Source organism: Solanum verrucosum, unplaced genomic scaffold (assembly GCF_900185275.1).
Source record: "Solanum verrucosum unplaced genomic scaffold, falcon-dt-bn FXZP01000199.1, whole genome shotgun sequence".
NCBI lineage: Eukaryota > Viridiplantae > Streptophyta > Magnoliopsida > Solanales > Solanaceae > Solanum > Solanum verrucosum.
Window position 1 is genome coordinate 525,431 of NW_026020049.1, and position 26,840 is coordinate 552,270.

A 26,840-nucleotide genomic window follows, 5' to 3' on the forward strand; every position below is an offset into this window, starting at 1 on the left:
CTAGTGATTCCGATTTTTAAAGATTTCACATCCAAAATTTCAAATTCATCACATGCATGATCTTCTCAGACCTAAAATCGAAGTAAAATGAGAGGAAATTGAACAAATTATTTTTCATAACCAAGCATTGAAGTTTAAATCACAAATAGAGTTTTGAATTACTTTTTTTAGGAAATTTCATTTCGAATTTATTTACTGTCTCTATCTTTTATTGATTGAATAATAATGTTTATATCTTTGTAGATTGTTTTAATATTCTATAATTCTGTTGATTTCGAATTTTTAAATACCTCATGGCTTGATATACTTTTGCTTATTGAAATTTCTATCAATTAATCATCAATATAGTTGTTGACAAGTATGATGGTGAATATTTATGATATACGGGGATGAATTTGAATGTAATACTGAGTGTTTTGGGACAGAAGGAGTACCGCAATTTGAGTTAATACACCTAATGTATATAGTACTGATTGTTGAATTTTCTTGCAATCTAGATTTGTATACATATTTATTGTTGTTGCATGCATTTTGTTTTTCTATTTTTACTATGGAAGTCATTTTCCTTATTTTTAAGGATAATATTTTTTCAAGAATTTTGATCAATCGAGCATAGAAAAATTGGAAAACATTTTTCAAACTCCATACAAAACACACTCTGAATGGTGGTTTGAAACAAACTAATAGAGCATTTTAAAAACCAAACGAAATATGTTATGATATGCAACAATGAATAAATATTGAAAAATCACGTAACGCTCCAAGGATTTCTGTTTTAACATGTTTATTAGATATTCTCGCGAAGGGTAAAGTTAATTCTTCAGTGACATAGTGTGGGAGGAATCACCAGCTCTTGAAATTGTTGGGTAAACCTAAATATAAAAATAACTTTTGCCCAAAAAAAAGTTCGCCAAAATATTTTATTTATTATGTTGTGACTATTTCTTCAAAAGGTATTAAAAAAAACAAAAAAACTGCGTATATAACACCTAAAGTTATGGCAAGGCTAATTTTTCCTTTTAAAAATCAAGAATAAATTTATGTGTTGATTATTGAATCAAATTCTATTATTGGAACTTTATTATTTTTATCTAAAATTTGTCAATCAATTGCTTATAAAATTATGTTAACAAAATTCTTTTATAATTGCTTTAGCAAAAGAATGTTTTTCAACATCGAAATTTATAAACTTTTACCTAAAATTAACAATAGAGAAAAATTATTCAAACAAATCAATAATAAAAATATTATTCAAATAAATCAATATATATAAATTTATTTGTTTAGATCATGCAAACTCACGCTCCAAAACCTTTAAAAGGTTTGCTCTGGAAGATTTAAGCCAACTCCGTCTTCTCGGAAATCCTCCAAAAAAAAAAAAAAAGAAAAAAGCTTTCTAGCCCAAAACTCCTGAAAAAAAAGTAGTACGCTGAACTTCATGCTTGATCTCCGTTACTCTTGTTGAAGGACTCCAAAGGAGATGCTCATATTGGGTTTGTGCTCAGCACGGACCTTAGCCTATCTAGTCTAGACACAGTTTCCATAGTTTCACCGACAGACATTTCTAGAACTTAGTCAGAGCTGAAGATTCCCATCTTATGTAGATACCTATACATGAATGAAGCCTGCAGGTACTAACCCAAAGTGGACAAATATGCATGTGTTGATGACAGTTATTACCTATTGAATGATCGGTTGTTGATTGCACATTAGAATCATTAGCTGCCTTATGTCCACAATGGTGCCTGCATGAATACAGCTCTATACACAAGAGGGTAGAGGGACGGTAAGTAAGTCAAAATAGAGGGTTACCTATTAGAGCTTGGATGATACACAAACTACATGGAGCCTTTCATATATATTCATAAGCTCATTGACACGCCAAATATGCAATAACAATTAACACTAGAGCCATCTGAATAACCAAATGAAAAAGATTCTGTTTTATCATCTGAATGACCAAAAGATAAAAGGAACTAAACCAACCATGGTCAGCAACTCATTCCGCAATCCGGAATTAATAAAATTTGTTACCTCACTTAAGGAGTAACCATCCAACGATCTCCCTCTAGCAGCATTATCCATGCATAACTAATGAATCTGTTTTTTTAACTTCATGAGAATAGGTGACCCCAGATGAGCGGGGATCAGAACCTCTGACAACGTTAAACCAAAATAGATCATTAAAGAGTCACGACAATGAAGTTATACCTACCGCTAATTATAGTGAAGATAGAGAGATGATATAGTCTCAAAAAAACATTTTCACACATGATGACAATGGCACTTCGGACTCCAACACATACATTCATGAATTTGGTGAGTTATAAAAAAGTCTACCTCTTCAAATTTCAAAGTTCAGACATCTACGTTTTATAATCCTCTAGTACTTGTGAACTGGACTCCTGGACCTCTTGGAACCATGTCTAATAGGAGACCGTGACCGGCTTCTAACACGTTCCCGGTATCTCTCCCTGCTTCTGTTTCTCCCATTTCTGGAAGTCCCATGTTTCCAACCTGAACCCCTATCAAAATCACGCCCTACTCTGCCATTTCTGTCAAGGGACCTGTCAGGGTCACGATCTCTTCCCCGGTAGCGATCCTGTTCCCTGTCATGATCTCGATCTTTGTGCTTGTCCCTGTCAGATGAGTCACTTCTTCGTCGTCTGCTATCATGTTCTTTCTCCCTCAGCTTTTTCCTTTCTTCTGCTTCTTTCTCCCTGGCTAACCTTTCCTCTTCCCTAGCTTTCTCTTTAGCAGCCTGGAAGCAACATTTACAGTCCATTGCATAGAATATCATTTGTAACTAAAAGGCAGAAAAACAAAGTTGCATTCTGTGGTTTTATAAGGAAACAAAAAGGAAAATTTGGTGAGAAAATACCTTGAACTCGGATAAGAAATCTCGAACCATCCCATAACCAACATGCTGCTTACCAGTGACGTGAGACTGAGTTCTCTCTGCAGCATCATTTGCGACAAGAAAGGAACCACATGTCTCGCACAGAGCCATCTTTTTCTCTGGTGCAATCATTAGTGCACTGTTCTGCAGGGATTGCTGAGTCAAGGCAGTCTTTTCAACGTTAAGCATTTCCACCTACATAAATATCAAGAAGTTCAGATACTGTCAGAAGACTATACCATCACGATATTGCAAAATTCAAGACAAAAATGAATAGTAGGCCCCTCAGCCAAACCTTTCTCATGAGAGCTTCAGCTTCATCAACTTTCCCAGCTTCACCAAGAGACTCCACTTGTTCTAGCAAGTTCTTAATCTTCTCCTCCAAGACAGATAGCTGCTCAGATTTTTCTGCTGATATTGGAGGAGGTGGGGGAACTTCAACCTCCTGAGCAAGGCGTTCTCGACCACGCCTCACTTTCTTATCCAAGTCCATCACCTATAAAAACCACAAATTAACTATATGGCATATTTATTCAGAGAACACGTTGAAACAGCACTTTGAAACTCGTCAGTCAATAACCTACCAATTTCTCACAAAAATGGGCTAGTTCTGCTTCAAACTTGGGAACATAAGAATCATGTCTTGGAGATTTCTCAAAACTGAAGAAGAAACAAAAAACTTTTAGAACAATGAAATAGTAGTGCACAAATGAGAAATCATAATGCACAAAAAAATGAGATAAAGCGACTTTTGGAGAGGCAGGTAAAACCACTCAAGCTACAGCACTAGAAGATCTCCATACAAACAGGGAAGACTAGTACACCAGCAAATGATTTAACGGGTCGTTTGGTTGGGAACAAGTTATAATTATCCTGGGTTTAGCTATCCTGAGATAACTTATCCCACCATGTATATGGGATAAATTATCCCATCACTATGGTATAAATAGTGGGATAAGTTATCCTAAACATGGCAACCAAACAAGACACCAAAATTTTATCCCAAGACTATTTATTTTTATCCCTCGCACCAAACGACCCCTAAGAGATGAAATTGTGATGAAGTACCAACTGATAATATATGTGGTATAAGCTGGTACTTCCATCATAAAGGAGACCAGTGATCAAAATCTGCCAAAATGCCTTGTGGTCAAGTAAAATGTCAAGGTCATGCTTCACGATGAGCCGGCAGTCAAAACACGCAGCTGCATCAATACCAAAGCTGTAGCATAAAATAAAAAATGCTGGATTTGCTGATTGTCCTTGATACAGAGCAACAAACAAGGAAGTCATTGAGATTGGCAATACACTGGAACCTAAAGGAAATTACTACTCTTTCAAACAAGAAATAGCATTGGAACCTAAAGGATGCTGCTCATTTAGTCATACAGGACTCATATAATCCTATATCAGTTTGCACTGGTCTTTGACCTTTCCATTGTACTATCCTTTTCAGGTATGCTAACTGATGAGCGTGAACAAGTTCAAGCTCTATGAGGAACCTTTTCAACACTTAAAGAATTCTAACTGCTGCTCTCAGTTACCTACAAAAAAAACTAGCTTTGAGGCTTTCATTTCACTCTTTCCAGCTCAAGTACAGCTACTGTAATGCGAGTATCATAATTCCAACATAACTCACAGATTATGGTTGTTAACATGAAAATGTAAAACTTATGGTATGATGATCTTACCAGTAACCACACACAAAAACTAATCTGAAACTAGATGTACAAGAAGTTCAACCTGCTTATGCTAATTACCACAAGATTGAAATCTTGTTTGTCTGTACATAATTTGCAGCTTCATTAAGTTAAGCTCTGAGAACTAGCAATCCTTTTAAAGGAAGTAGCAGAGCATAACTTCACATTATTTATTTTGAATCAAAATATCATATAACAGTCATATCCATTAAATGTTGCATCAGAATTTGGTAATCAATCATCTAAGAAAGGAACTTAGTCTCTATGAATTTCAGGCAGACAGCCAATTGACAGTAGATTTCACCAGCCATGTGAACCATACTGAGAAAAGAGAAGAGTATCAAGCTCCAAGAATCTTGGAACCATCTGGCTGAACTGTAGTTCAAGAGTTCCAACTTGGAGAAGCATATACAAGCTGGAAGCCTGGAACCTATGGGAAGTTGACAAGATCATCAAGAACTCTGGGTGATGATACCAGCAGTTATTTTTTTGGTGTTTGTGGACTAAACGGAATCGGATACGTTTGATGGAATCTCAACTCTGGACCATTCTAGATGTTTGCTTATCTTTTTTTTGTTGGACTAAGATTACCCCTCTAATTACATTGACCATTTTTTGGACTTCGTTAGTTCCTTGGTATTAGATTGACACATAGTAAAGGGGCTGACAATTCTGTGCTTTTGGTCTTTCGTAATTTGCATCTCCTTGATGCCTTTTGAATGAATAGTCTGTTAGATCAAGCTACCAAAATCTGCTTATTTTGAAAAGTACTTCACAAACCACAAGTACATTTCAAAAAAGTAATTTTGGAGAGTTGCAGTTTCTCTTTGGCTAATCAATTTGAAAAAAATTATTTCGCCAATATTAGAGCAACAAATTATGCTTGACCAAGCTTTCAGAAAATGCTGCTGTAGAGAAGCTACTTTTCTTTCCAGCTTCCTGGAAAACTACTTCTGTTATTACTCAAACACACTTATTTTTCCCTCAAAGCTTGTCCAAGCACCTCGATTCTCTAAAATAAGCATTTTTTAAAAAAAAAAAAAAAACTTTTGCCTTCCCAGAAGTTTTAGCCTAACAGGCAAGAAATACCTTAATTCATGAATAAAAAAGTTCCAGCTAGGAGAAAATTTCAAGACTAGGCAGTAAACAACCTTGGTAAATTAAGACAAGTGGTATCTCTATGGTTAAAGACCCCAGTCTCTTTTCTCTCTTACGAAAAAGTGTCCACGAGACTAGGGATAAGTAGCACTCAGCCACCCACTATTGTTCCATTTCCTCAACCCTTCTTAAAAAGTTTGGACGTGCCAGGAACAGCGGCGGATCCAGGATTTGGAGGCAGTGGATGGTCACTTTATTTAACATAAAATTGCTAGTGATCACAAAGTATAAATGTATAGCAACTTGAGCACATCAATGAAAAGTACATGATAAAACAACGATTAATTTATCATCACCAAAAATAACTTATAAGCACAAGTTACGCTAAAGAAAAAGAGACCAAAAGTTTTTAAAAATAGAAAAGACTAAAAAGGTAAGTGACACTGCATAAAATCAAAAAATAAAAAGGAGAGAAAAAGAACGGAAATTTTTTAATTGAAATAAGAAAAGGTGCATAAAATATGCTGCTAGAGATATTCGAACTCGTGACTAGTAGGCACTTACACGCCTTAACATTAAAGCCAGAACCAAAGCAGCCACTACTTTTCTTTGTTTAATGGGTGCTTATTTATTTTTTATACCCATTTTTTCATATTTCTCTATAGGTATAGAATTTTTTTGTCGGAGTCAGTGTGTTCTCGAGCACCCAGAATGCTCCATGTAGATCCACCCCTGGCCAGGAGTACCCACCAAGTGAAGTTCAAGCTTTCAACATTTATTTCTTCATCCATCATGTTTAGACACTTCGTAATAAAAACTACTCTTTTCATCCTAAAACCAACGAGAAGATTTGACTATAGGGTTAAACAATCTTCTTCTTCGACAAGGTGAATTCATAAATTACTCTAATTCTATTTAAAATAAAACTTTCATTTGTAGAAACTATATAAAAAGAAATATAAAGCACAAACTTTTAGGATTAAAAATATTTTGAAAATGTTCGCAAAAATAGTAGTCAATCAAAAGACCATTTAACTCTTACAATAATGGTAGTAACATATAAAATCGGATACATCGAGTAACTTTTTTTCATTCCTGTGTCTTGATGAACTTATTTGACCCAATTAAGTTAATATAACAAATAACCATTTCATCATGTGCTTCGCGTAGAAAAGTAGAGGTAGAAACCTCAGAAGTCGTACTGGCAGATAACAGTATATCAATGTTCTTTTTAAAATTTGGTTGGGGGAAGAAGTGTTGCAAGGAAAACTAACTAATCTTATGCATGAAGGCCTGAAATATATCTCAGTTTGAACAAAAAAAATGCACAAGCATTGCATGCCCCAGGGAGATTCAGTCTTACCTTTCCTTCAACTTCGCTTCATGAATTTTCGAGCAGGGTCCTGTATAAAACAACAAGTAAAAACAATCAGGAGTAGTTTCAAGATTACCATATCCATGATTAAAGAAACAATTTTTTTCAAACACAACAAAAGATTTTTTTTCTTTCATCAACCAAATACAGGATTAGGATTTCGGAACTGACCCAAATCACTACGAGTATTCACGAACAGATCGTGGGGGCAAAATCGAACCATATAGTATGCACAGACCTCCTTGTCATCCCATTTCACTTCCTTGAACCCTCTCCTCTCGTCTTCAGTTAAATTCCGAGCTACATATTCAAAAATAATAACATATCAAAATTGGTACTTTTCTGTATATAAACTATCTCTACACAGCAAATCAAAGATAACTAAGCTTAAAACTAAACAAATGATTAAAAAATAACTCATTCTATGGGACACCGATTTCTTCAATTAAGGTTGAACAAAGCATACCTGAGCCCATCAGTTCATCCAACAAAGCTCTCTGAGCGTCCATGGCTGAAAAATCTGCAAAATCTTGGGGCTAACTGCAATCAATTGAAAGACTTTAGATCAATTGGATGTAATTCTTCTTCGTTTATATGTTGGGAGTATAAATTAGGGTTTCAGAGTAGAGTTTGATGACAAGTCGGAGCCGACAGAGGACAAAGGTAATGTTTCTCCGAGGAGGGCCTAATTGGGATTTGCTTGCTTTTTTATTATTTTCTACTTTGCTCCTCCAACTACAACTGAAAAATTACACTACTCCCCTTCTATTTTAGATTTAGGGAAAATATACTCTTAAATTTGCAATTTAGAGTTGATATACATGATTTTTTTTTCCCTGATATTCACGTATGACATTTGTTTTCTATAATCTTTATTATTTATCATATAGGGGAGATGTACTAGACAAGTCTCGTGCAATGAATTTGATCAAGTAAGCATACAGAGGATTTTAAACCTGAAAATTTCTCCATCTTTTATCAAGAGATTTTAAGCTCGGCCTCTGCATATATTTTCTTAACTAGAAGCGTCACCCTTAGAAAAGGTCATACAATGCGAGTTTAAACTAGTCGAGCTTCAGTGTTGATATTGCACACCAGCTGAAAGACAAATCAAATATCAACTAGGGCTATGAGATGATTGGGATCCCTTCATCTCTAACCAAGGGTATGTGGTTGGGATTTGAATTTTAGGTATGGAAATATTATTGTTTGGAGCGTCAATCTCAAAAATAGATCTTGTAATATGTGAATTCAAATAAATGCTAAAAAGCAATTGCAATTAAAATAAAATAAAAGGTAATTTCATTGATTAATTTTGTTAAGTATAATTTTATTGCAGTTCAACATACTAATCAAATTGTAAAATGATCCAAACCTCATAGAGATGTATTTTGATTGCTTGAAATGTGGAGTAGCGCTTCATCATTCCAGATTGATCTCCAGAAGAACTCCATTGACCACTCATTTGAAGAACCATGCAGTCGATGATGATATTTGCTCCAACGTTTGTTGAATTCATAGAAATTTATGTAATCTTTAATTGATAGTTACAAGGAGTGTGCAATTTTAAGTGTGAACAAACTTTCTTCTCTTAGTCAGATTAGTTCATGTGTATCGTCAAATTTATCATAAATGTTATATGCTCAAGTTGCCCTTGATTGGTTAAGACAATTCATTTTGAACACTTGGCGGCTTGTGATAGGTCATTAGTTTGACTTAAAATTGCCGCATCATTTGAACACGTGGAATCCTCTTATCAGGGTCGGAGCTAACTTTACCCGAGGGATGTCAAGCGACACCCCTTCGTCGAAAAATTCCATTATATATAGATCAAATTTGATTAGATTTAGTGTAATGATTAAGGGGTTATAAATTTTACTTAAGATCATGAGTTCTACCCTTGCTAGCATCATAATAGTACTTTTTGGCAGCAACTATTTTTTCCTTTTTAAAAATTTAGTGTATTAGCTTTCTTGTATATTTACTTCTTTATATTTTGACACTTCTTTATTACACTGCCTAGTAATTACGCTGATATGTTTGTTTGTCACAGTGTAATTACAAATGTACTGTTTGGATGTACAATTGCAATCATAAGATTATTTTAAATTTTAAAAATAAAAGTTACTTATTTAAAATTTATATTAGACAAATAAGAAACTTTATAAATGACATTAAATTAAATATTTAAGATATATATTGTCTTTTGAAAATATGTTAATTAATAAACATATGTTGTTAACTAATATTATGAAAAAATAATTAATTTATATTTTTCAAATTAGTATATTTCAATTGAATTAATCATAAAAACTAAATGTACAAGATTTCTATGAACATCATGAAATGCATGTTTGACAAAAAGATTAGTATTATAAATAAAATATCACAAATTATTAAAATATTGACAAAAAAATAATCTGTCAAGTCTAACTAAAAAATAAATAACTTGTGAAGTGTCAAATCAATACTACTAGAACAATGAAACTGAAAATATAACATAAGTTCTAAATTCAAAACAAAAAATTTAACATAATACTCTTATGTCAAATTTCAACATAACATACATAAATATAATTTAAAATAAAATAAAAATGTAAGTCTATAACCTTACTCAAGAATGAATTCTACTTTAATCTAAAAAAAATAGAATACTAACGAAATTATGCTAATGAAAAAAATACACATGGCATAAAAATAGATAATACGAAAAATTGCATGGAATCACATGAAGTAAAGGTTAAAATGAGAAAGAAATGAAATATAAAAAATAAAATTAAAAATTATTTTTTTAGTAAAAAAACAAAAAATATTTTCTTGATGAAAATAATAATTAAAATAATAGAAATAAATTAAGATGAAAAATTAAAATAGAAATAAAAAGAAAAAATTAAAAAGTAATCATCTTATAATTACATCAGGTAATTACCAGCAATTCACTGCCCCTCCCTGAGAATAAGAGAGTGTAATTACCCTCTGCCAACTACACTCAATTACATGTTGACCAAGTAATTAGCCAACCAAACACGTCAAACAGTTTAATTACACTCAATTACACAAAATCTAATTACTAGGGTGGCTTTCCAAATAGACCATTAATGAAAATCTTGATTCCGCCATTACCTTTTATTAGGCTTGAACTTTACTGACTGAAATGCCACATTATTTTGATATGTGGTATGAATTTACGCCTCAAAATGAAATGAACTTTGTACTTGAATTTAATAAAGAAAAAATTATACCGTATAATATATGGGAGAACATATTTACCAGTTTTAGCCCATATATGATTTTGTTATCTAATTTAGTCAATATTTTAACAATTTGAGAAGCTGGCATCCTAGATGTCACTTGTTATTCACCGTTGATGTTAGCTAGTGACATAATCTTCAAAATTATTTACAACAAATATGACATTCGATAGGAAGAAAACAAAAATAGATTTACTAAAATTTAATTAAGAAATATTAAATATTTTATCGTAGAGTCTCAAATCAAATTGTACTATCCAGTATCCACATATTTCAACTTTGACAATTATAAAATCGGGCAAGAGCAAGAAGTAGAGTCTTTTCAAGTGAACACAAACTGCACATTTTATATTGCATTCAGATACACAATATTAAATGTGACCAAGCATATAATATTGTTACAGATAAACAGAAGAAATAAAGAAAAATGGGATCAAGCAGATAAAAATAAATTATAGTACATTGTAATGGAATAAATAAATATAATTGAAAGAGTATATATTATTTTTCTCTTATATAGAAGAGACGGTTTTTCAACTTTCAACATGACTGTTTTTTGCCATATTTAGGAAGCTTAAGGGTAATTTGGTCCAATTTTTAATACTTTTCTAATGAACAATATTGTACTTCACTTTTTTGTAGTTGTATTTTTAAAATTTGGGACATAAAAGCCTTTCCACATTTTACTTTTCAGCTACAAAATTTTTTTGCCTACTTTCCCTACATGTAGGCCATTCTTTTTCTCCACTTTCCTTCTATTAATTAATGCATATAATATAGGTCCCACTTCTTATTTCCTTTTCTTTATTTATACCTCATAACTTCTTTCATTTTATTTTTTATGGCAAAATCATTTTTTAAAATCCTAATTGCTTTATTTGTTTACCAAATATGGAAAAATTATGTCTTTTTTTTAGTTTGTTATATACCTAAAAATTGTATAAATATAAATAACACTATAAATCATAATAATTAACAACTTAAATATTTAAAAGTTATATAAAAAATTTAATTGACTCTAGAAATTCTATTGGTATCAATTTATAAATCACAATAATTAACAATTTAAAAAGTATAAAATACATATAAAAAATCACTTGACTCTAAAAAAATCTTATCAGTGCTACATAAATTGGGACAAAAAGAAGTAACATATATGATCTGAAAATTACGTTAAATATACATATAAAAAATGATTAATTTTTGAAATTCTATATATGCCACGTAAATTGAAACAAAGAGAGTAATATATATTATTTTTAAAATTATATAAAAAGTACTAACAATTTAAAATCTTTTTAAAATTATATAAAAATTTGGCTAACTTTTCAAGTTCTATGACACTCCCTTCGTCCCATATTAATTGACTATTATTCTAAAAATAGTTGTCTCATATTAGTTGATCATCTTACTAAACCAACAAAACATTATTTAAAATTTTCCTATATTATTACTCTTGCCGTTAATTCCTTTTGAAAGTGTCACATTTGTTTGTAAAATTCTCACAAAGTTTTTTAAGGGTTGAATTAGTAAAGTTATTTTCTTATTTATAATTTCTTCAGTACCGTGTAAAATGAAAAGTAATCAATTAATATGAGACGAACGGATATTGTGCCCCGTGCTGGCACAGGGTCGTGTATCTAGTTTTAATAGATGAAGAAGTTTGTATAATGTAATATAGTTTTTGTATAACACTATAAAAATATAAAAGTATGTATAAACACCTCTTATATACTAATATATATTTTAACAAGATTGATATATACATGATGGATAATGTTATGTCATATTATAAAAATGAATGATTTCTATCTTTAAAAGTAAGTTAAGACTTAAGCTTGTTTACTAGGCCGGGACGGATACATCGAATCGGGCTGGACCCAGTACTCCAATAATGATTCAGGCCGATATCTGGCGGAACAGTAAATTGTGGAGGAAAAAACCGGCTTGTGTCCGTTTAAGCATTTTTACTAGTTTGATGGGCCGGGTTCGGGTTTCGGCTCATCGGCTGGGCCTGATCACCATTTTTTAAAATCACCGTTTATTAATTATTAAGTCAAAAGTTTGAGTCAATTATCAATATAGCGATTGTTATCTATAGATTGATTACATTTTATTATTTATATGTACTTATAACATAATTAAAAAATACACACAATATACTATCTAAATAATAAAATAGTTACATTATATATATATATATATATATATATATATATATACTTATATTATAACTAAATATACTTATAATGTATACCAAATATACGCACTATATACTATATCTATTAAAGTAGAATACTTATATTATATATACTTATAATGTGTACTAAATATACTACTTAATAGGGTAGAATACCGACATTATATTATACATATGCTTCTAATATATATTAAATATAAACATAATATACTATCTATCATAGTAGAATACTTACATCATATTATATATATACTTCTAATATGTACGAAATATACGCACAAGATGTAACACCCCGACTTTTCAAAACGTCTAAATTAACTCATATCTTCGTGAAAAGACAAGGAGGGTGGGTAATAAATTAAGAATGATGTGGTATGTCATATTTTAAGTGTTCAAGGGTTGTATCTCAAGTTTTGAAGTTAGGTAAGAGGCAAAATAAAAGTTAGCGAAAGTTATCGTAAGTTCCTTTTTAAAGATTTCTCTGAAATTTGGGTCAAATGTCTTGGATATTTTCTCCCAATATATAAAGAGTTAGAAGGCCTATCACCCATTAGAATTCGGGTCGAGTAAAAAATATGGTATGTCGGCTTACTCAACATTTTAAGCCATGAAAACATTTCTTTTCACTTCCAAACCAGAGAGAAAGCTTAAGAGAGGGTTCCTATGGAGTTCTTGCATGATGAAGGTTAGTTTTTGACGATTTCTACCATTAAACGTTGCCCCAGTGCCTAGAAACGTGATCTCTACATGTGGCAATCGTTTTTCCCTTCTATTAGCTGCGTTTGGAGCTGGTTTTTAAAGATATAAATTTGTAGTTATTGGTTTTTCTTCAATGTTTAAACTTGGTTAACTAAGGTAATCATCTCAGGACTCTTTTATGATTGTTTTTATGAATTTCTACGGACGTTTCGACAAGTTGGGGCAATATGGCAAATCTGCCGATTTAAGATTAATTATGAATTGTTTATAGGTGCGTACCAGTTGTGTATATATAGTGTTTGTGAAGCTTAGGACATAAGGTACAACTTTCATAAAGGAACTATGGTCTTTCAAGCGTTCATTGGAAAGGTATGCTAAGGTTATTCCCTTCATTCGACACATTTCTTTAGAGGTAGTTAATGTTGGTGATCTTGTAGATATAATTGTGAGTGGCTGACTGATTGAGTGGTTATAAACCCTCATTTTAGGGACTCATAATCTGTTAAGAACGACCCTTAAGTTAGGAACGACTTGGAGATTATTCATATATATTGTTTATAGCTAAATTGCTTGCCTTTAGCCTATTCAATTGTTTGTTGTCGCCCTTGAGGTATTGGTGGTTAGTTGTTGAGCTATAAACTGCCTATGGGGGCTATGATGTTGTCTAATAAGACTATGTTATTTCCAAAGAGGGCTATGTGTTTCCCACGGGGCTATATTGATGTCAAAGAGTGTTATGTGTTGCCTACGGGGCTATTTTGACACTAAAGAGGGCTATGTGTTGCCTACAAGGCTATATTGATGCAAAAAAAGGCTATATGCAGCCCATAAAGCTATGATGTTTCCTAAGAGGTCTATGTGCTGCCTACGGGGCTATATCGTTGCCAAAAAAGACTATGTGACTTCTTACAAAGACAAGGGGCTACCGATAGGGGTATGTAGATTGATTTGGCACCTTCTGGGCTTATGGGGGCCTAGGTAGGTGGTATGTTGTTTGTACCTACCGAGCTTATGGGGGCTTGGTTAGGTTGATGTTTGATCATTTTTGTATTTTTTAGATTCAATAACGGGTTAGCATGCTTATCTAAAATTTTGATTTCCTTACGTGATTGCTTTTGGTATATTATGATACTTGCTCACTTAGTCTATAACCTTTCATACTCTGTACATTATTTTGTCCTGACGCCCCATTGCCTTGGGGGAGCTGCATTAATGCATGCAGGTCCCGACAGACGACCCAGTAGACCTCCTCAGTAGCATGATTGACTTTTATCCGATTGGCTGGCCCTTTTCCTTCGGAGCTGCCAGAGTTGGGAGGTTTGTTACCTTTTGTTGTATATAATTTTATGGGTAGGCTGGGGCCCTGTCCCGCCAATCTTTACTACTCTTAGAGGCTTGCAGACTAGTGTGTGGGATGTATAGCTAGTGTGGACCAGTTTTTGAACCTCCGACAGGGCAGCATGAGTGTCTGAGAGTACGAGCTGAGATTTGATTCATTGGCTAGATATGCACCAGCATTTTTTGATACGATGCATGATAGGGTGCGTAGATTTGTGGGAGGGCTCGACTCAGACTATATCAATGTTTGTTCTACCACTGCACTAAATAATAATATGGATATCTCATGAATTTAGGCTTTTGCACTAGGCATAGAGGATCGCCGACATTTACAGTATATAAGTGAGAAAGTTGAGAAATAGACAGAAGAGGGCTAGGCCCGCTGGTTCACTCGGAGATTTTTAAGGTGGTCCCAAACCCCGATATTCTATTAGGCCACCTAGACCTCCAACACAGCAGTTCTAGGGTAGTAGATTTCATCGTCAGGGACAGTCAGGCCCAGGTGAGGGTTAACGAGCATCAGGCTCTCAACAACAGAGGGGTTCAGGCCAGGCTAGGACATTCATGCCGCATTGCGCTACTTGCAGTATGATGCATTTCGGGAGGTGCAGACAGGGTTTCACATGTTGTTATTCTTGTATACAGGAGGGGCATGAGTGGAGAAACTGCCCAACCATATGTCAGGGTGGTATAGGTCTATCGACCAGGTCAGTAGTAGGTTCCTTCTCATCAGCACAGTGTATAGGGCGTGGACCCCAAACTTCAGCAAGTAGAGGTAGAGGCGGAGGCAGAGAGGGAGCATCATTGCCAAAAAGGGCTAGTGACTTCTTACAAATACAAGGGGCTATCAATAGGGGTATGTAGATTGATTTGGAACTTTCTGGGCTTATGGGGGCCTAGGTAGATGGTATGTTGTTTGTACCTACCGAGCTTATGAGGGCTTGGTTAGGTTGATGTTTGATCATTTTTGTATTTTTTAGATTCAGTAGCAGGTTAACATGTTTATCTAAAATTTTGATTTCCTTACGTGATTGCTTTTGGTATATTATGATACTTGCTCACTTAGTCTATAGCCTTTCATACACTGTACATTATTTTGTACTTACGCCCCATTACCTTAGGGATGCTGCATTCATGCATACAGGTCTCGATAGACGATCCAGGAGACCTCCTCAGTAGTAGGATTGACTTCTATCCGATTGGTTGGCCCCTTTCCTCCGGAGGTGCCAGAGTTGGGAGGTTTGTTACCTTTTGTTGTATATATCTTTATGGGTAGGCTGGGGCCCTGTCCCACCAATCTTTACTACTCTTAGAGGCTTGCATGCTAGTGTGGGGGGTGTATAGCTACGTTATGGCCATACTAACTTAGTTTGTTGGTTTACTGAAACTTGTGAATTGTTTGATGTATTGTCTTGATATATACATGCTTTCAGTTTTGGTATAGATATCATAGTGGCCTCGACGGCCCAATCAGGACTTATGTGCTAGTTGGCTATTTATTTATATGATCTCCTGGGAGTAGCTGTTTCTTTATAAGATCAGTTGACAGGGGCCTTGTCGGCCGACAGCTTAGTTTTAAGCTGAGATATACTTGTTTGTTTTCTTGATTGCGTGTGGCTGCCATGCGCTAGTAGCAAACGGTTCAGCACGATCGGCTCGGGCCTGAGTTTTGGCATTAGGAGCCAGTTGTGCCCCTCGAGTTTGGGGTGTGACAAATATACTACTTAATTTAATAGAATACTTATATATATATATATATATACACTAAACATACACACAAAATACTATCTAATATAGTAGAATACTTACATTATATTATACATATACTTATAATATATACTAAATATACTGCTTAATATAATAAAATACTTACATTATAATATAATGCTTAAAGTATATAATATATTTAGGGTACATCGGTGGGCCGTCTACCAGCCTCTTACCGGGCCAAGGCAAAAAAAAATTCGAACCAGCTCAGTCTACAAAGTAAGGGGGTCGGGTGCCTGTTCGGGCCTAATCGGACACGAATCGTTACCAGGCCGACCTTAGTGGGTCGAAGTTGGACGAACAACCCATTTGACAACTTTAAACTAAGTTCAATGATGTTTTAATGATCTCATATGATTATGAACTATGCAATCACCTTAAATGTAATGATATCACAATATGTTTGTTTTTACTATGCATGAACTATGATATTGTATATGTTTCCCATGAATGCAAGTTATGATACTTGAACTATAAATTTTATGACACGACATGAACTCAAGTTATGAGTTACAATTCTTGAAACTTATGAACATGTGCCTTCAGGATAATTTATGGTCACATGAGCTTAAGTGAGTTAAATGTTAGATCGAGAAGGCACAAGTCTAAGTGATAAATGTCTGAAACTACGTGTGTTGATGTAGGTTATAGAGAAATTCTTCTTTTGTATTTCACTGTGTGTCCAATATTCTGTACAACGCGATATATATAATAAAACAATTGTAACTGCCTATACATTTGCTCCTATTCTATTGGTTCCTGTATAATATAATTATTCTACAAAAATAAATGAAAAGTAAAATGTATATACAAGGAAAGATCTGGAATGTAGGTTTTGTAGATGCTCTTTGTTGATATGTATAACATGGGCCTCCGAGACGTAACAACTCAAGGCACAAAAGATTGTAGGCCCAATCTGCTCAGAGACCCAAATTAGAATAACAAAAGCAAGTCAAACAGTAGTGGTCCTTATGCATTTGTACCGATAACCTCACTTTTACCTTCATTTTCTTTATATCTATCTGAAACTGAATCACCGAAAATAATGTCGTTAGAAAAATACTTTTCACCAACACCGCCCCTCAAGTTGGAGGGGACGGCACGAACACCTAACTTGCCCAAAAGACTTCGGTGAGAAAGACCAGATAAAGGTTTAGTAAAGAGATCCGCAAGCTGGGAAGAAGAAGAAACAAATGAAAGAGAAATTAAACCGGCCATATATTGTTGACGCACAAAATAGCAATCAAGATCCACATGTTTGGTACGCTCGTGAAAGATCGGATTTTTAGCTATATGAATTGTCGTCTGGCTGTCGGAGTGAAGGGAAGCAGGCAAAGAAGGGGGAACTGATAAATCCTCAAGCAATCGAACTAACCATATGAGTTCCGCAACTACTCGTCTCATAGAACGGTATTCTATTTTGCAGAAGAAAGAGACACAGAAGGTTGTTTCTTTGATTTCCAGGAGATAGGACTGCCACCTAAACTTATGAAGAAGCCACTGACTGAACAACGAGTCTCAGGGCAAGATGCCCAATCTGCGTCACAAAAAGCAAGTAGCTGAACGGAGGGATTGGAGGACATAAAGAGGCACAAACCTGGAGTACCAAGTAAGTAGCGTAAGACATGAATTGCAGCAGAGTAGTGTGAAGTACGAGGAAGCTGCATATATTGGCTTAGGTGTTGAATGAAGAAAGCAAGGTCGGGACGAGTGTGAGTCATGTAGTTCAACTGATCAATCAACCTCCGATATGAGGTTGGATCTGATAAAAGTTCACCATCATCTGCTTTCAATATCAAGGACGGATCCAAATGTGAACTTACAGGTGTGAGTTCAAGGCAATTATACTCAGAGAGGACCTCAAGAATGAATTTTCGTTGATTGAGGATCAAACCAATAGATTCACGTAGCACCTCTATCCCCAAAAAATAATGTAAGCTTCCCAAATCTTTAATTTAGAATTCAGAGTGCAAAAAAGATTTCAAAGCTTGTAATTCTTCAATGTCATCCCAGTCAGCACAATATCATCCATATAGACTATTAACAGGGAAATAAGAGCACCATTGCGTTTATAAAAAAGAGAGTAATCATTTAACGAATGAGCATAACCTTTGAACTCAAGTGCAACGGTTAACCTTGCATACCATTGGCGGGAAGCCTATTTCAAACCATAAGAGATTTTCTCAAATGACAAACATGATGAGGAGAAAGAGACTCTATGCCAGGAGAGAATTTTATATACACTTCTTCCTCCAAATAACCGTGTAGAAATGCGTTGTTTACATCTAATTGGAACAAATTCCATCCTTTTTTAACTGCGATGGCAAGAACACATCTGATAGTGGTAATCTTAACGACTGGACTGAATGTTTCTGTAAAATCAACTCTCTCCTGCTGCATATCCCCCCTAATAACAAGGTGAGCTTTCAACCGCTCAACTGATCTATCAGATCGTAATTGCACCTTATAAACCCACTTACAAGGTAAGGCTTTATGACCTGGAGGAAGACGGACCACATCCCAAAGTATTATTGGCTAACAAAGCATCTAATTCTTTTGCCATAGCATCTTGCCAACCGGGGTGTAAAACTGCCTGGGAATAACTATTGGGCTCATGAATGTTAGATAGAGAATTAAGAAAATGTTGGTTAGGGGAAGAGAGGGCATTGAAAGAGAAAAAAGGGGCTTGAACAGAAGATAAAAAACAAAAATTAGAAACATCTGCTAGATGTACAGTGCTGCAAACATAATTTTCCAAATAGGCAGGAGTTTTGAGAGATCTGGTAGACCTCCTTAGGATAACAGGATCAAGAGATGGAGATAGAGAAATGTCTACAGGAGATGGACCAAGATCAGAAGATAGGGAAGAAGTAGATAGAAGAGTACTTGGATTCGAAAAAACTAGAAAATATAAACTGGAAGGTAACGAGTGATCAGGGGAAGTGGGATTAGAGACACTGGAAACTTCAAGGTTCATAGGAGAAGGAGAAGTAATAGGAAAAATAGGAACTGAACTATTGATAGCTGTGAAGGGAAAATTGTTCTCATGGAAGATAACATTCCGACTAACAAAAAATTTATGATTCTTGAAATCAAACAACTTATATCCTTTCTTTCCATGAGGACATCCAAGAAAAACACAAAGGGTAGCTCTAGGATCTAACTTAGTTCTTCCTTGAGGCAAAACACAAACATCCAAACACCCTTAAGTGATGGTAGGAAGGGGGTTTTCCAAACAAAATATCATATGGGGTTTTAAATTTTAGAAGCTTTGTGGGACATCTATTGATTAAATAGGCAGCTGTTAGAATAGAATCACCCCAAAATTTTAATGGTAAATGAGACTGAAACAACAAAGATCTAACCACCTCTAGCAAATGCCTATGTTTTCTTTCAACGACACCATTTTGTTGTGGTGTAGCTACACAAGAAGTTTGATGGATAATCCCTTTAGATAAAAAGAATGAAGAACCTTCTTGACTGGAACCAAGTTCCATAGCATTGTTAGATCTAATGATTTTAACCTTTTTGTCAAATTGTCTTTTTACCATAGCTAGAAAATTTTGTAAAGTTGGAAAGGCATTGCTCTTGGTAGATAATCGGAAAACCCAAGTTCCCCTACTATAATCATCAACAATGGTAAGGAAATATCTATATCCATTATAAGTAGGAGTGTGGAATGGTCCCCAAGTATCAATGTGTATAAGATCAAAAATTTGCTTCCTAGAAATATCACTATTCGAAAATGGAAGCTTGGTTTGTTTAGCTAAAGGACAGATATCACAAGGCTCAACAAACTTAGATAAAACAGGAAAAGGAATTTCATTGATATTCTTCATATTGGACAAAGGTATGTGGCCTAGCCTATCATGCCACAACCTAATGATTACATCAGGCTGAGAAACACTAGATAGAGCAGCCGAAGTGTTGTGTTTTGATTGAAAAACTGAATTGGAAATCCTAGTACAAGACCTACTAAGACTAGAAATTGGAGGTTGATCATGTTGCATCACATATAGTCCATTTCTGGATTCACCAAGCACCATTGGGCTCTTCATTGAAGGGTCCTGCCTGAGACAGTGAGAAGAAGAAAAAATTAATAGATGTTGGAACTACTCAGATAACTTATGAACAGAGAGTAGATTAAAGTGAAAACTTGGAACAAACAGGACATTAGAAATGACAAAGTTAGAAAAGAGTCTCACTGATCCTACATGTGCTACTTTAATAGTTTGAGAATTGGGAAGTTTGACAAATGTTGCTTTAGGCAACAGATCAAAAGAGATAAAATATCATTTGTTGAAAGCCATATGTTGACTTGCTCCTGAATCAATAATCCATGAATTTGGGCTAACAAGGCTGTGATTTGTTTTAGAATAGAAAGAAAAAAGAAGTAGGTTTATACCAGCACAGTTGGCATTAGCTATGACCTCAGAATTGGTGCTTTGTTTCCCAATTTTTTTCTTGTTGAAGCAATGACATGATCTACTTTAGTTGGTCCTGTGATAAAAGATTTCCTGACTCTGGTAGATCCACATTATAATAGAACTGGTTTCCTGCTGCCTCACCTGTCATAGTTACATTACCGTGAACAGAATTAAGGGGATTTTTGTTCTTAGAAAACTTAAAATTAGGAGGAAACCCATGAATTTTGTAGCTTTGCTCGATGGTTTGCCCTATTTTCTTGCAATATCTGCATGTTGGAGCAGACTTCTTATTCTCATAATAGTTTCCTCTTGCAGGTTTGTACTCGGGTGCTCCAGGTCTCTGTCCAGAGGTATTTTGTCCAAATGCCACAAAGGAAGAATTCTCCCCAGGGAATTTGGGGTTCATATTCATCTCCCTTTGCTTTTCCTCTTGAATCAACAAAGCATAGGCATTAGACGTAGAGGGTAAATGAGAAATCATCAAGATATTACCTCTGGCTGCACAGTAAGAATCGTTTAGACCTATGAGAAATTGCACCAGACGTACATCATGTTTTGCTTTCACATTCTTTTCTTTTGCTCCACAGGAGCAAGCACATCCACATACTGTGAAGGTATCAAGTGTGTCGAGCTCATCCCACAACCCCTTCATCTTTGTGTAGTAAGAAGCAATGTTAGAGGTCCCTTGAACAAGCTCATTGAGCTCTTTTTGCAGCTGAAACAACTTCGCTCCACTACTTTGCCCAAATCTAGTCTCTAAATCAGCGCAGAGTTCATTGGCCGTGGAGGAATATATTACACTATCTGAGATCTCTCGTGAGAGAGAGAGTTGAGAAGCCGGGAGATCACCATATTATTAGCTCTGCTCCAAGCTTTGTGGTGATCGGTGCCTTTTGCAGGTTCACTCGTGGATCCATCAATGAAACCAGATTTGTTCTTTGCAGTCAAGGCAATCATTATGCCCATTTTCCATCCTGCAAAGCTTTTTCCATCAAAAGGAGTATTCACTAGCAAAGTACCTGGGGAATCAGTTTGAGAGATGAAATAAGGATAAGAATATAAAGAAAAATCAGCAATTACTGTAGCTGTTTGGACTGCAATGGTAGAATTATCACCCATGATTGAAAAAAAGAGAACCACAGTGAAGAGAGAAAACAAGATTTGAAAAAGAGAAGAATCAAGGATTTAAAACCTTGCTCTTGACACCATGAAAGAATTATAGAGAAAATCTTCTTTTGTATTTCACTGTGTGTCCAATATTCTATACAACGCGGTATATATAATAAAACAATTGTAACTGCCTATACACTTGCTCCTATTCTATTGGTTCCTGTGTAACAGAATTATTCTACAAAAATAAATGAAAAGTAAAATGTATATACAAGGAAAGATCTGGAATGTAGGTTTTGTAGATGCTCTTTGTTGATATGTATAACATGGGCCTCCGAGACGTAACAGCCCAAGGCACAAAAGACTGTAGGCCCAATCTGCTCATAGACCCAAATTAGAATAACAAAAGCAAGTCAAACAGTAGTGGTCCTTATGCATTTGTACCGATAACCTCATATTTACCTTCATTTTCTTTATATCTATCTAAAACTGAATCACCAGAAATAATGTCATTAGAAAAATGCTTCTCACCAACAAGGATCGTACCGTTGATTAGGGAGGCTCCTCAAATAAGAGCTAATTATGGATTCACATGACATGTACGTATGTCTCATATCCGACAAGATATGAGATGGTTTAGCTAATCAGGTCGAGATTAGCCTTTATGCTCTCATATGACGATTTATATCAATTATACTATTAGACTCTCACAATAAATTAGAATATGATGAAAGACTTAATACTAAGACAACCTAAATGAGTTGAATCTCTTAGCCCTTATATGTTATGAATATAACTCTATTGGTTGTTTATACGTACATTCATGTTTCATTCTGCCATTTTACATATTCTACTATTTTATATGTACTTTCGTCCTTTTTATCGGGAACACTACATTTACAGTTTTTACTTATGCAGACTCAGGTACCAAAATAGACTGCTCGCTTGGATCTATATCTTCTGCTATTAATGATCCCTCTCTATTTTTAGAGGCTTAGTATGCAGATTTTCTAGTATTTTATGACTATTTACTTAAGGTCTATTGAGAGGCCTATCCCGATTGACATTTCTCCATTATGTTTAGAGGCTTCATAGACTTACAATTAGCTATATTCAGTTTTGGGTCTTTGTGTCCCTTTTCATAGATTTCAATATTATGACACATCTTTATGATAAGTATTTCTTTTACAAGGCTTGTCTCTTCAAATACTTTTAAAAATTATGTTTTCGTCCATGTCTAGATGTATGCTCATATTTCATGTCATGTTAGAGTACGCTTGGGCCAACAATGACATCAAAGTTGGTCTCGCCTAGAGCGTGATAAGTGTCTGTGTGTCTTTTTGGTTCAAGGTTAGAAGAAATTTTGGTGTTTCTTTCGATTGGTAATCAAACACTCTTATGTCCCTTAGATAGGACAAAACACCCATTTGGTGGTAGCGATAGTTCCGCTTGTGGTCTTTTAAGCCATTGATCTAACATCGCCATTTTCTATTTTATTACGACTTCCAAAGGATATACAAAATACAAATAATTATGGTTTGCACCAAGTATTACTAGAACTAGAAGGCAAAAAAATAATGTCCAAACAAAAATTCTTGGATAAAACTTCAATTTGTGGCCATCCTTTAATATTCCCAAAATGTAACAATAACAACTCTTCTATCGATAGAAAGAAGATAGCACACTTAACTCTCTGTCCAAGCAGAGCAACCAACAACAACAACAAAAAACTTCATCTAATCTCCCTACCTCTATCTTATTACAATGAATGACACAGTGGACAAGCTGGTAATTTTCTTAGCAAAGAGAGATGGAATCGACAAGCTTGTCAAGACTTTCCAGTACGTCTCCAAGCTCGTAAATTGGCACGTCGAGACGACGTACCCCGACATAGCCACTAGAGCCAAGCAATGGGAAGTGGCCTCTGGCCTCAGCCGAAAAGCCTTTAGGACAGGTCGATCCCTCACAGGATTCAACGCTCTCCGAAGAAGCCCCGGGACTTCCCCGGGTTTCAGGTTGCTAGCAGTTCTCGCCAATTCAGGGGAAATGGTTTATTTCTTCTTCGACCATTTCCTCTGGCTGGCGAGAATTGGGGTAATCGACCCCAAATATGCAAAAAGGATGAGCTTTATTTCAGCGTTTGGTGAGTCTGTTGGATACGTGTTTTTCGTTATTTCGGATTTTATTCTCATTACAAGGGGATTAAAAGCAGAGAGGAGGTTATTGATTGAAGAGAAGGATTCTAAAGAAACAGAAGGGGAAATTAAGAAAATTAGAATGGATAGAATAATGAGATTGATGGGTGTGGCTGCTAATATTGCTGACCTTATAATAGCCATAGCTGAAATTGAACCAAATCCATTCTGCAACCATACAGTTACTTTAGGCATTAGTGGTTTAGTTTCTGCATGGGCTGGTTGGTATAGAAACTGGCCCTCCTGAACATAAATATGATGAAAATTTTCAAAAAAGTTATTATATGAATGTAACAAACTTCAGTTATTATATGATGAAACGCTGCAATTTACTATTCGAAAATTTTGTTGCATGACTTTATATTCATTGCTTAAGATTTTTTACATTATCAGATCGTTTAAACCATCAATAATTAAGAGGAGTGGTCTATATTACGCATCATCGTGAGCAGTGGCGTAGCCACCCTTATTGGACACCCTTCGTCAGAAAATTATATACTTAGTATATACAAGTAAAATGATAAATAAAGTGGCTAAATAACATATTTTGGACACCCTTGACACAACAATATGATGTAGCTTGGTAATTTTAGGCGCCTTGAAAAGTAAAAATACACGAACTTAAATTCGAAGCACATTCACATGGATTTATACACTTTGTTTTTGGCCTTTCTTGTTTATTTAAACATACAGAGGACCAACAACCAAAACCTATGTATAATAAGCAATTTTAACTAAAAGTTTACACATCCACTACAAAAATATGACATACACGGCTCTTTTAAAAAAAAAACATGTGTGGAAGAAGAAAAAGGCCTCATTTTCCTAATTTACATAATTTTTCTCCTAATTGAGATTTGGGAGAAGAAAAAAGGCTCCCTTTTCCTAATTTTATTCGGTCACACAAATACTATTAAAGTAGAATTTTCACAATTTCCTAATTTGACATTGTTTATGCAAAACAGATTTTCCCATCAACTCTTTTTTTTTTCCTTTTTTACTTCCTACTTCAACTAGAACAGTAAAAACCTAAGCTTTATAAATTAAGCCCTTCAAACCTCTCCAATATTATAATTATTCAAATCTCTTTTCAATAATAATCTCAACAAAACAAATTAACATCTCTTATTCAAATATATATTGATCATCATGTCTTCTTCAACAAAGTTTTTAACTCTAAAGACCTGTGATGGTAAGGAATTTGTACTCGACGAGACAATAGTTGTAAGGTCACAAACTATCAAGAATATGGTTGAAGACAATTGTGTTTCAAACGTCATTCCCCTGCCTAATGTCGATAGCAAAACAATGACCAAAGTGATTGAATACTGGAAGAAACATTCAGAGGAAGACGTCTCCAAAGACATGTTGATGGAGTTTGACAAGGCTTTTGTGAAGGTGCACCACTTGATTTTGCATGCTCTTATCTTAGCTGCTAATTTTCTTAACGATAAGGAGATATTGGATATGATGTGTCAAGAAGTTGCCAATAGGATTAAAGGAAAAACACCAGAAGAAATACGTAAAGAATTTGATATCAAGAATGATTTTACTCCAGAGGAAGAAGAGGAGATCCGTAAAGAGAATGCTTGGGCTTTTGAATGATTTTATAACATTACTGTTATTTTTTGTTCTTTTTTTATTATTATTTTAGAATTAAAACGGTCTAGTTAGCTATATCTTATTTTATTTTATTTAGTTCTATATTTTGTTGTTCATTTTTATAGAATTGTTCTTTGAATTTGATTGATTTATAAATTATGTTGAAAAGAAATTAAAGCTATTTAAACAAACAACTTAGTGACTGAACATAGAGTCTAACTATTGAACTTATAAGCAAACAAATTATTGATTATGCTAGAAAAATCAATAAAATATCTATTAGCTAATTTTACCTAACCATTAAATTAAGGAAAAATTATGCGGTTAAGCAAACTTATACTATTTAATTACTCATCATAGCTATAATTTGCTATAATTATCACTCGCGATTAACATTATACATTAATTATGTGGGCTGACTTCGAGTTTGTATAATTAGTCACGTTTGTATATGTATAATTCCCCACATTTGTATAATTCACAACTAACAATTCTTTGTTTGATTTGTATTTGTATATGACGATGATTTTCTTTGGTTTTTCAGTTTTGTCATCATATACATTCAATCTTTTTGTGTATAACTTTTTAAAGTTTGTATAAACGTGTAGTTTTTGGATTTTGTATAATATAATTTATATAATGTAATTTGTATAATATATTTTGTATAATTGTTTAAGTTCATACGTTTATGTTTGTTTCAATTCGTTATTTCGAGTTTTATTATATTTGTATAATTTCAGACTTTATATTACCCAATTATACAAAAACACGTGAATTATTCAAACGTACCAGCGAATTATACAAATTATTGTCCTCTCTCGCTCGCCTCTCTCCTCCCTCTCTCAATCTCGCTCGCATCTCTCCTCCCTCTCCTAATCTTGCTCGCCTCTCTCCTCCCTTTCCCAATCTCTCTCGCCAGAATATACAAATACATATGTATAATATACAATTATCTAACCGATATACATATACAATTCACCTCTCTTCCACTCTCTGCCCTCTCTCACTCGCCTCTCTCCTCCCTCTCCCAGTCTCGCTCACCACTCCCCTCCTTATAACATGTAGCTACAAATCGTAATTAGCAAACTATAGCTATGAAGTGTAATTAGGCTATTTTTGAGTGGTTATATGCGAAAGTTCCTCTTAAATTAATAGTTCTTGCTCTCTCACAGTTACAAG

The 26,840-nt window shown here is 34.5% G+C and overlaps 3 protein-coding genes across 4 annotated transcripts; 2 read left to right on the forward strand and 1 right to left on the reverse strand.

Moving 5' to 3' along the window:
- Positions 1 to 1,886: 1,886 nt before the first annotated feature.
- LOC125823097 (uncharacterized) lies at positions 1,887 to 7,809 on the reverse strand. Of its 2 annotated transcripts, XM_049502518.1 has the most exons (8): positions 7,539 to 7,775; positions 7,244 to 7,372; positions 7,061 to 7,100; positions 3,484 to 3,559; positions 3,195 to 3,395; positions 2,882 to 3,094; positions 2,341 to 2,761; positions 1,887 to 2,156 (listed from the first exon to the last, which is right to left on the reverse strand). In XM_049502518.1, the coding sequence occupies exons 1-7, from the start codon at positions 7,579 to 7,581 to the stop codon at positions 2,384 to 2,386; spliced, it is 1,080 nt and encodes a 359-aa protein (XP_049358475.1). In that variant the 5' UTR covers positions 7,582 to 7,775; the 3' UTR covers positions 1,887 to 2,156; positions 2,341 to 2,383. The 2 variants fall into 2 exon arrangements, with proteins under 2 accessions (XP_049358475.1, XP_049358474.1); XM_049502517.1 differs by lacking the exon at positions 1,887 to 2,156 and having other exon boundaries at positions 2,254 to 2,761; positions 7,539 to 7,809.
- Positions 7,810 to 23,538: 15,729 nt separating this feature from the next.
- On the forward strand, positions 23,539 to 24,396 carry LOC125823098 (peroxisomal membrane protein 11B). Its single transcript, XM_049502519.1, has one exon. It carries the CDS (start codon positions 23,629 to 23,631, stop codon positions 24,304 to 24,306), a length of 678 nt encoding a protein of 225 aa, XP_049358476.1. The 5' UTR covers positions 23,539 to 23,628; the 3' UTR covers positions 24,307 to 24,396.
- An 812-nt stretch (positions 24,397 to 25,208) lies between these two features.
- Positions 25,209 to 25,664, forward strand: LOC125823137 (SKP1-like protein 1A). The gene has a single exon (XM_049502557.1). It carries the CDS (start codon positions 25,209 to 25,211, stop codon positions 25,662 to 25,664), a length of 456 nt encoding a protein of 151 aa, XP_049358514.1.
- The last annotated feature ends 1,176 nt before the right edge of the window (positions 25,665 to 26,840 follow it).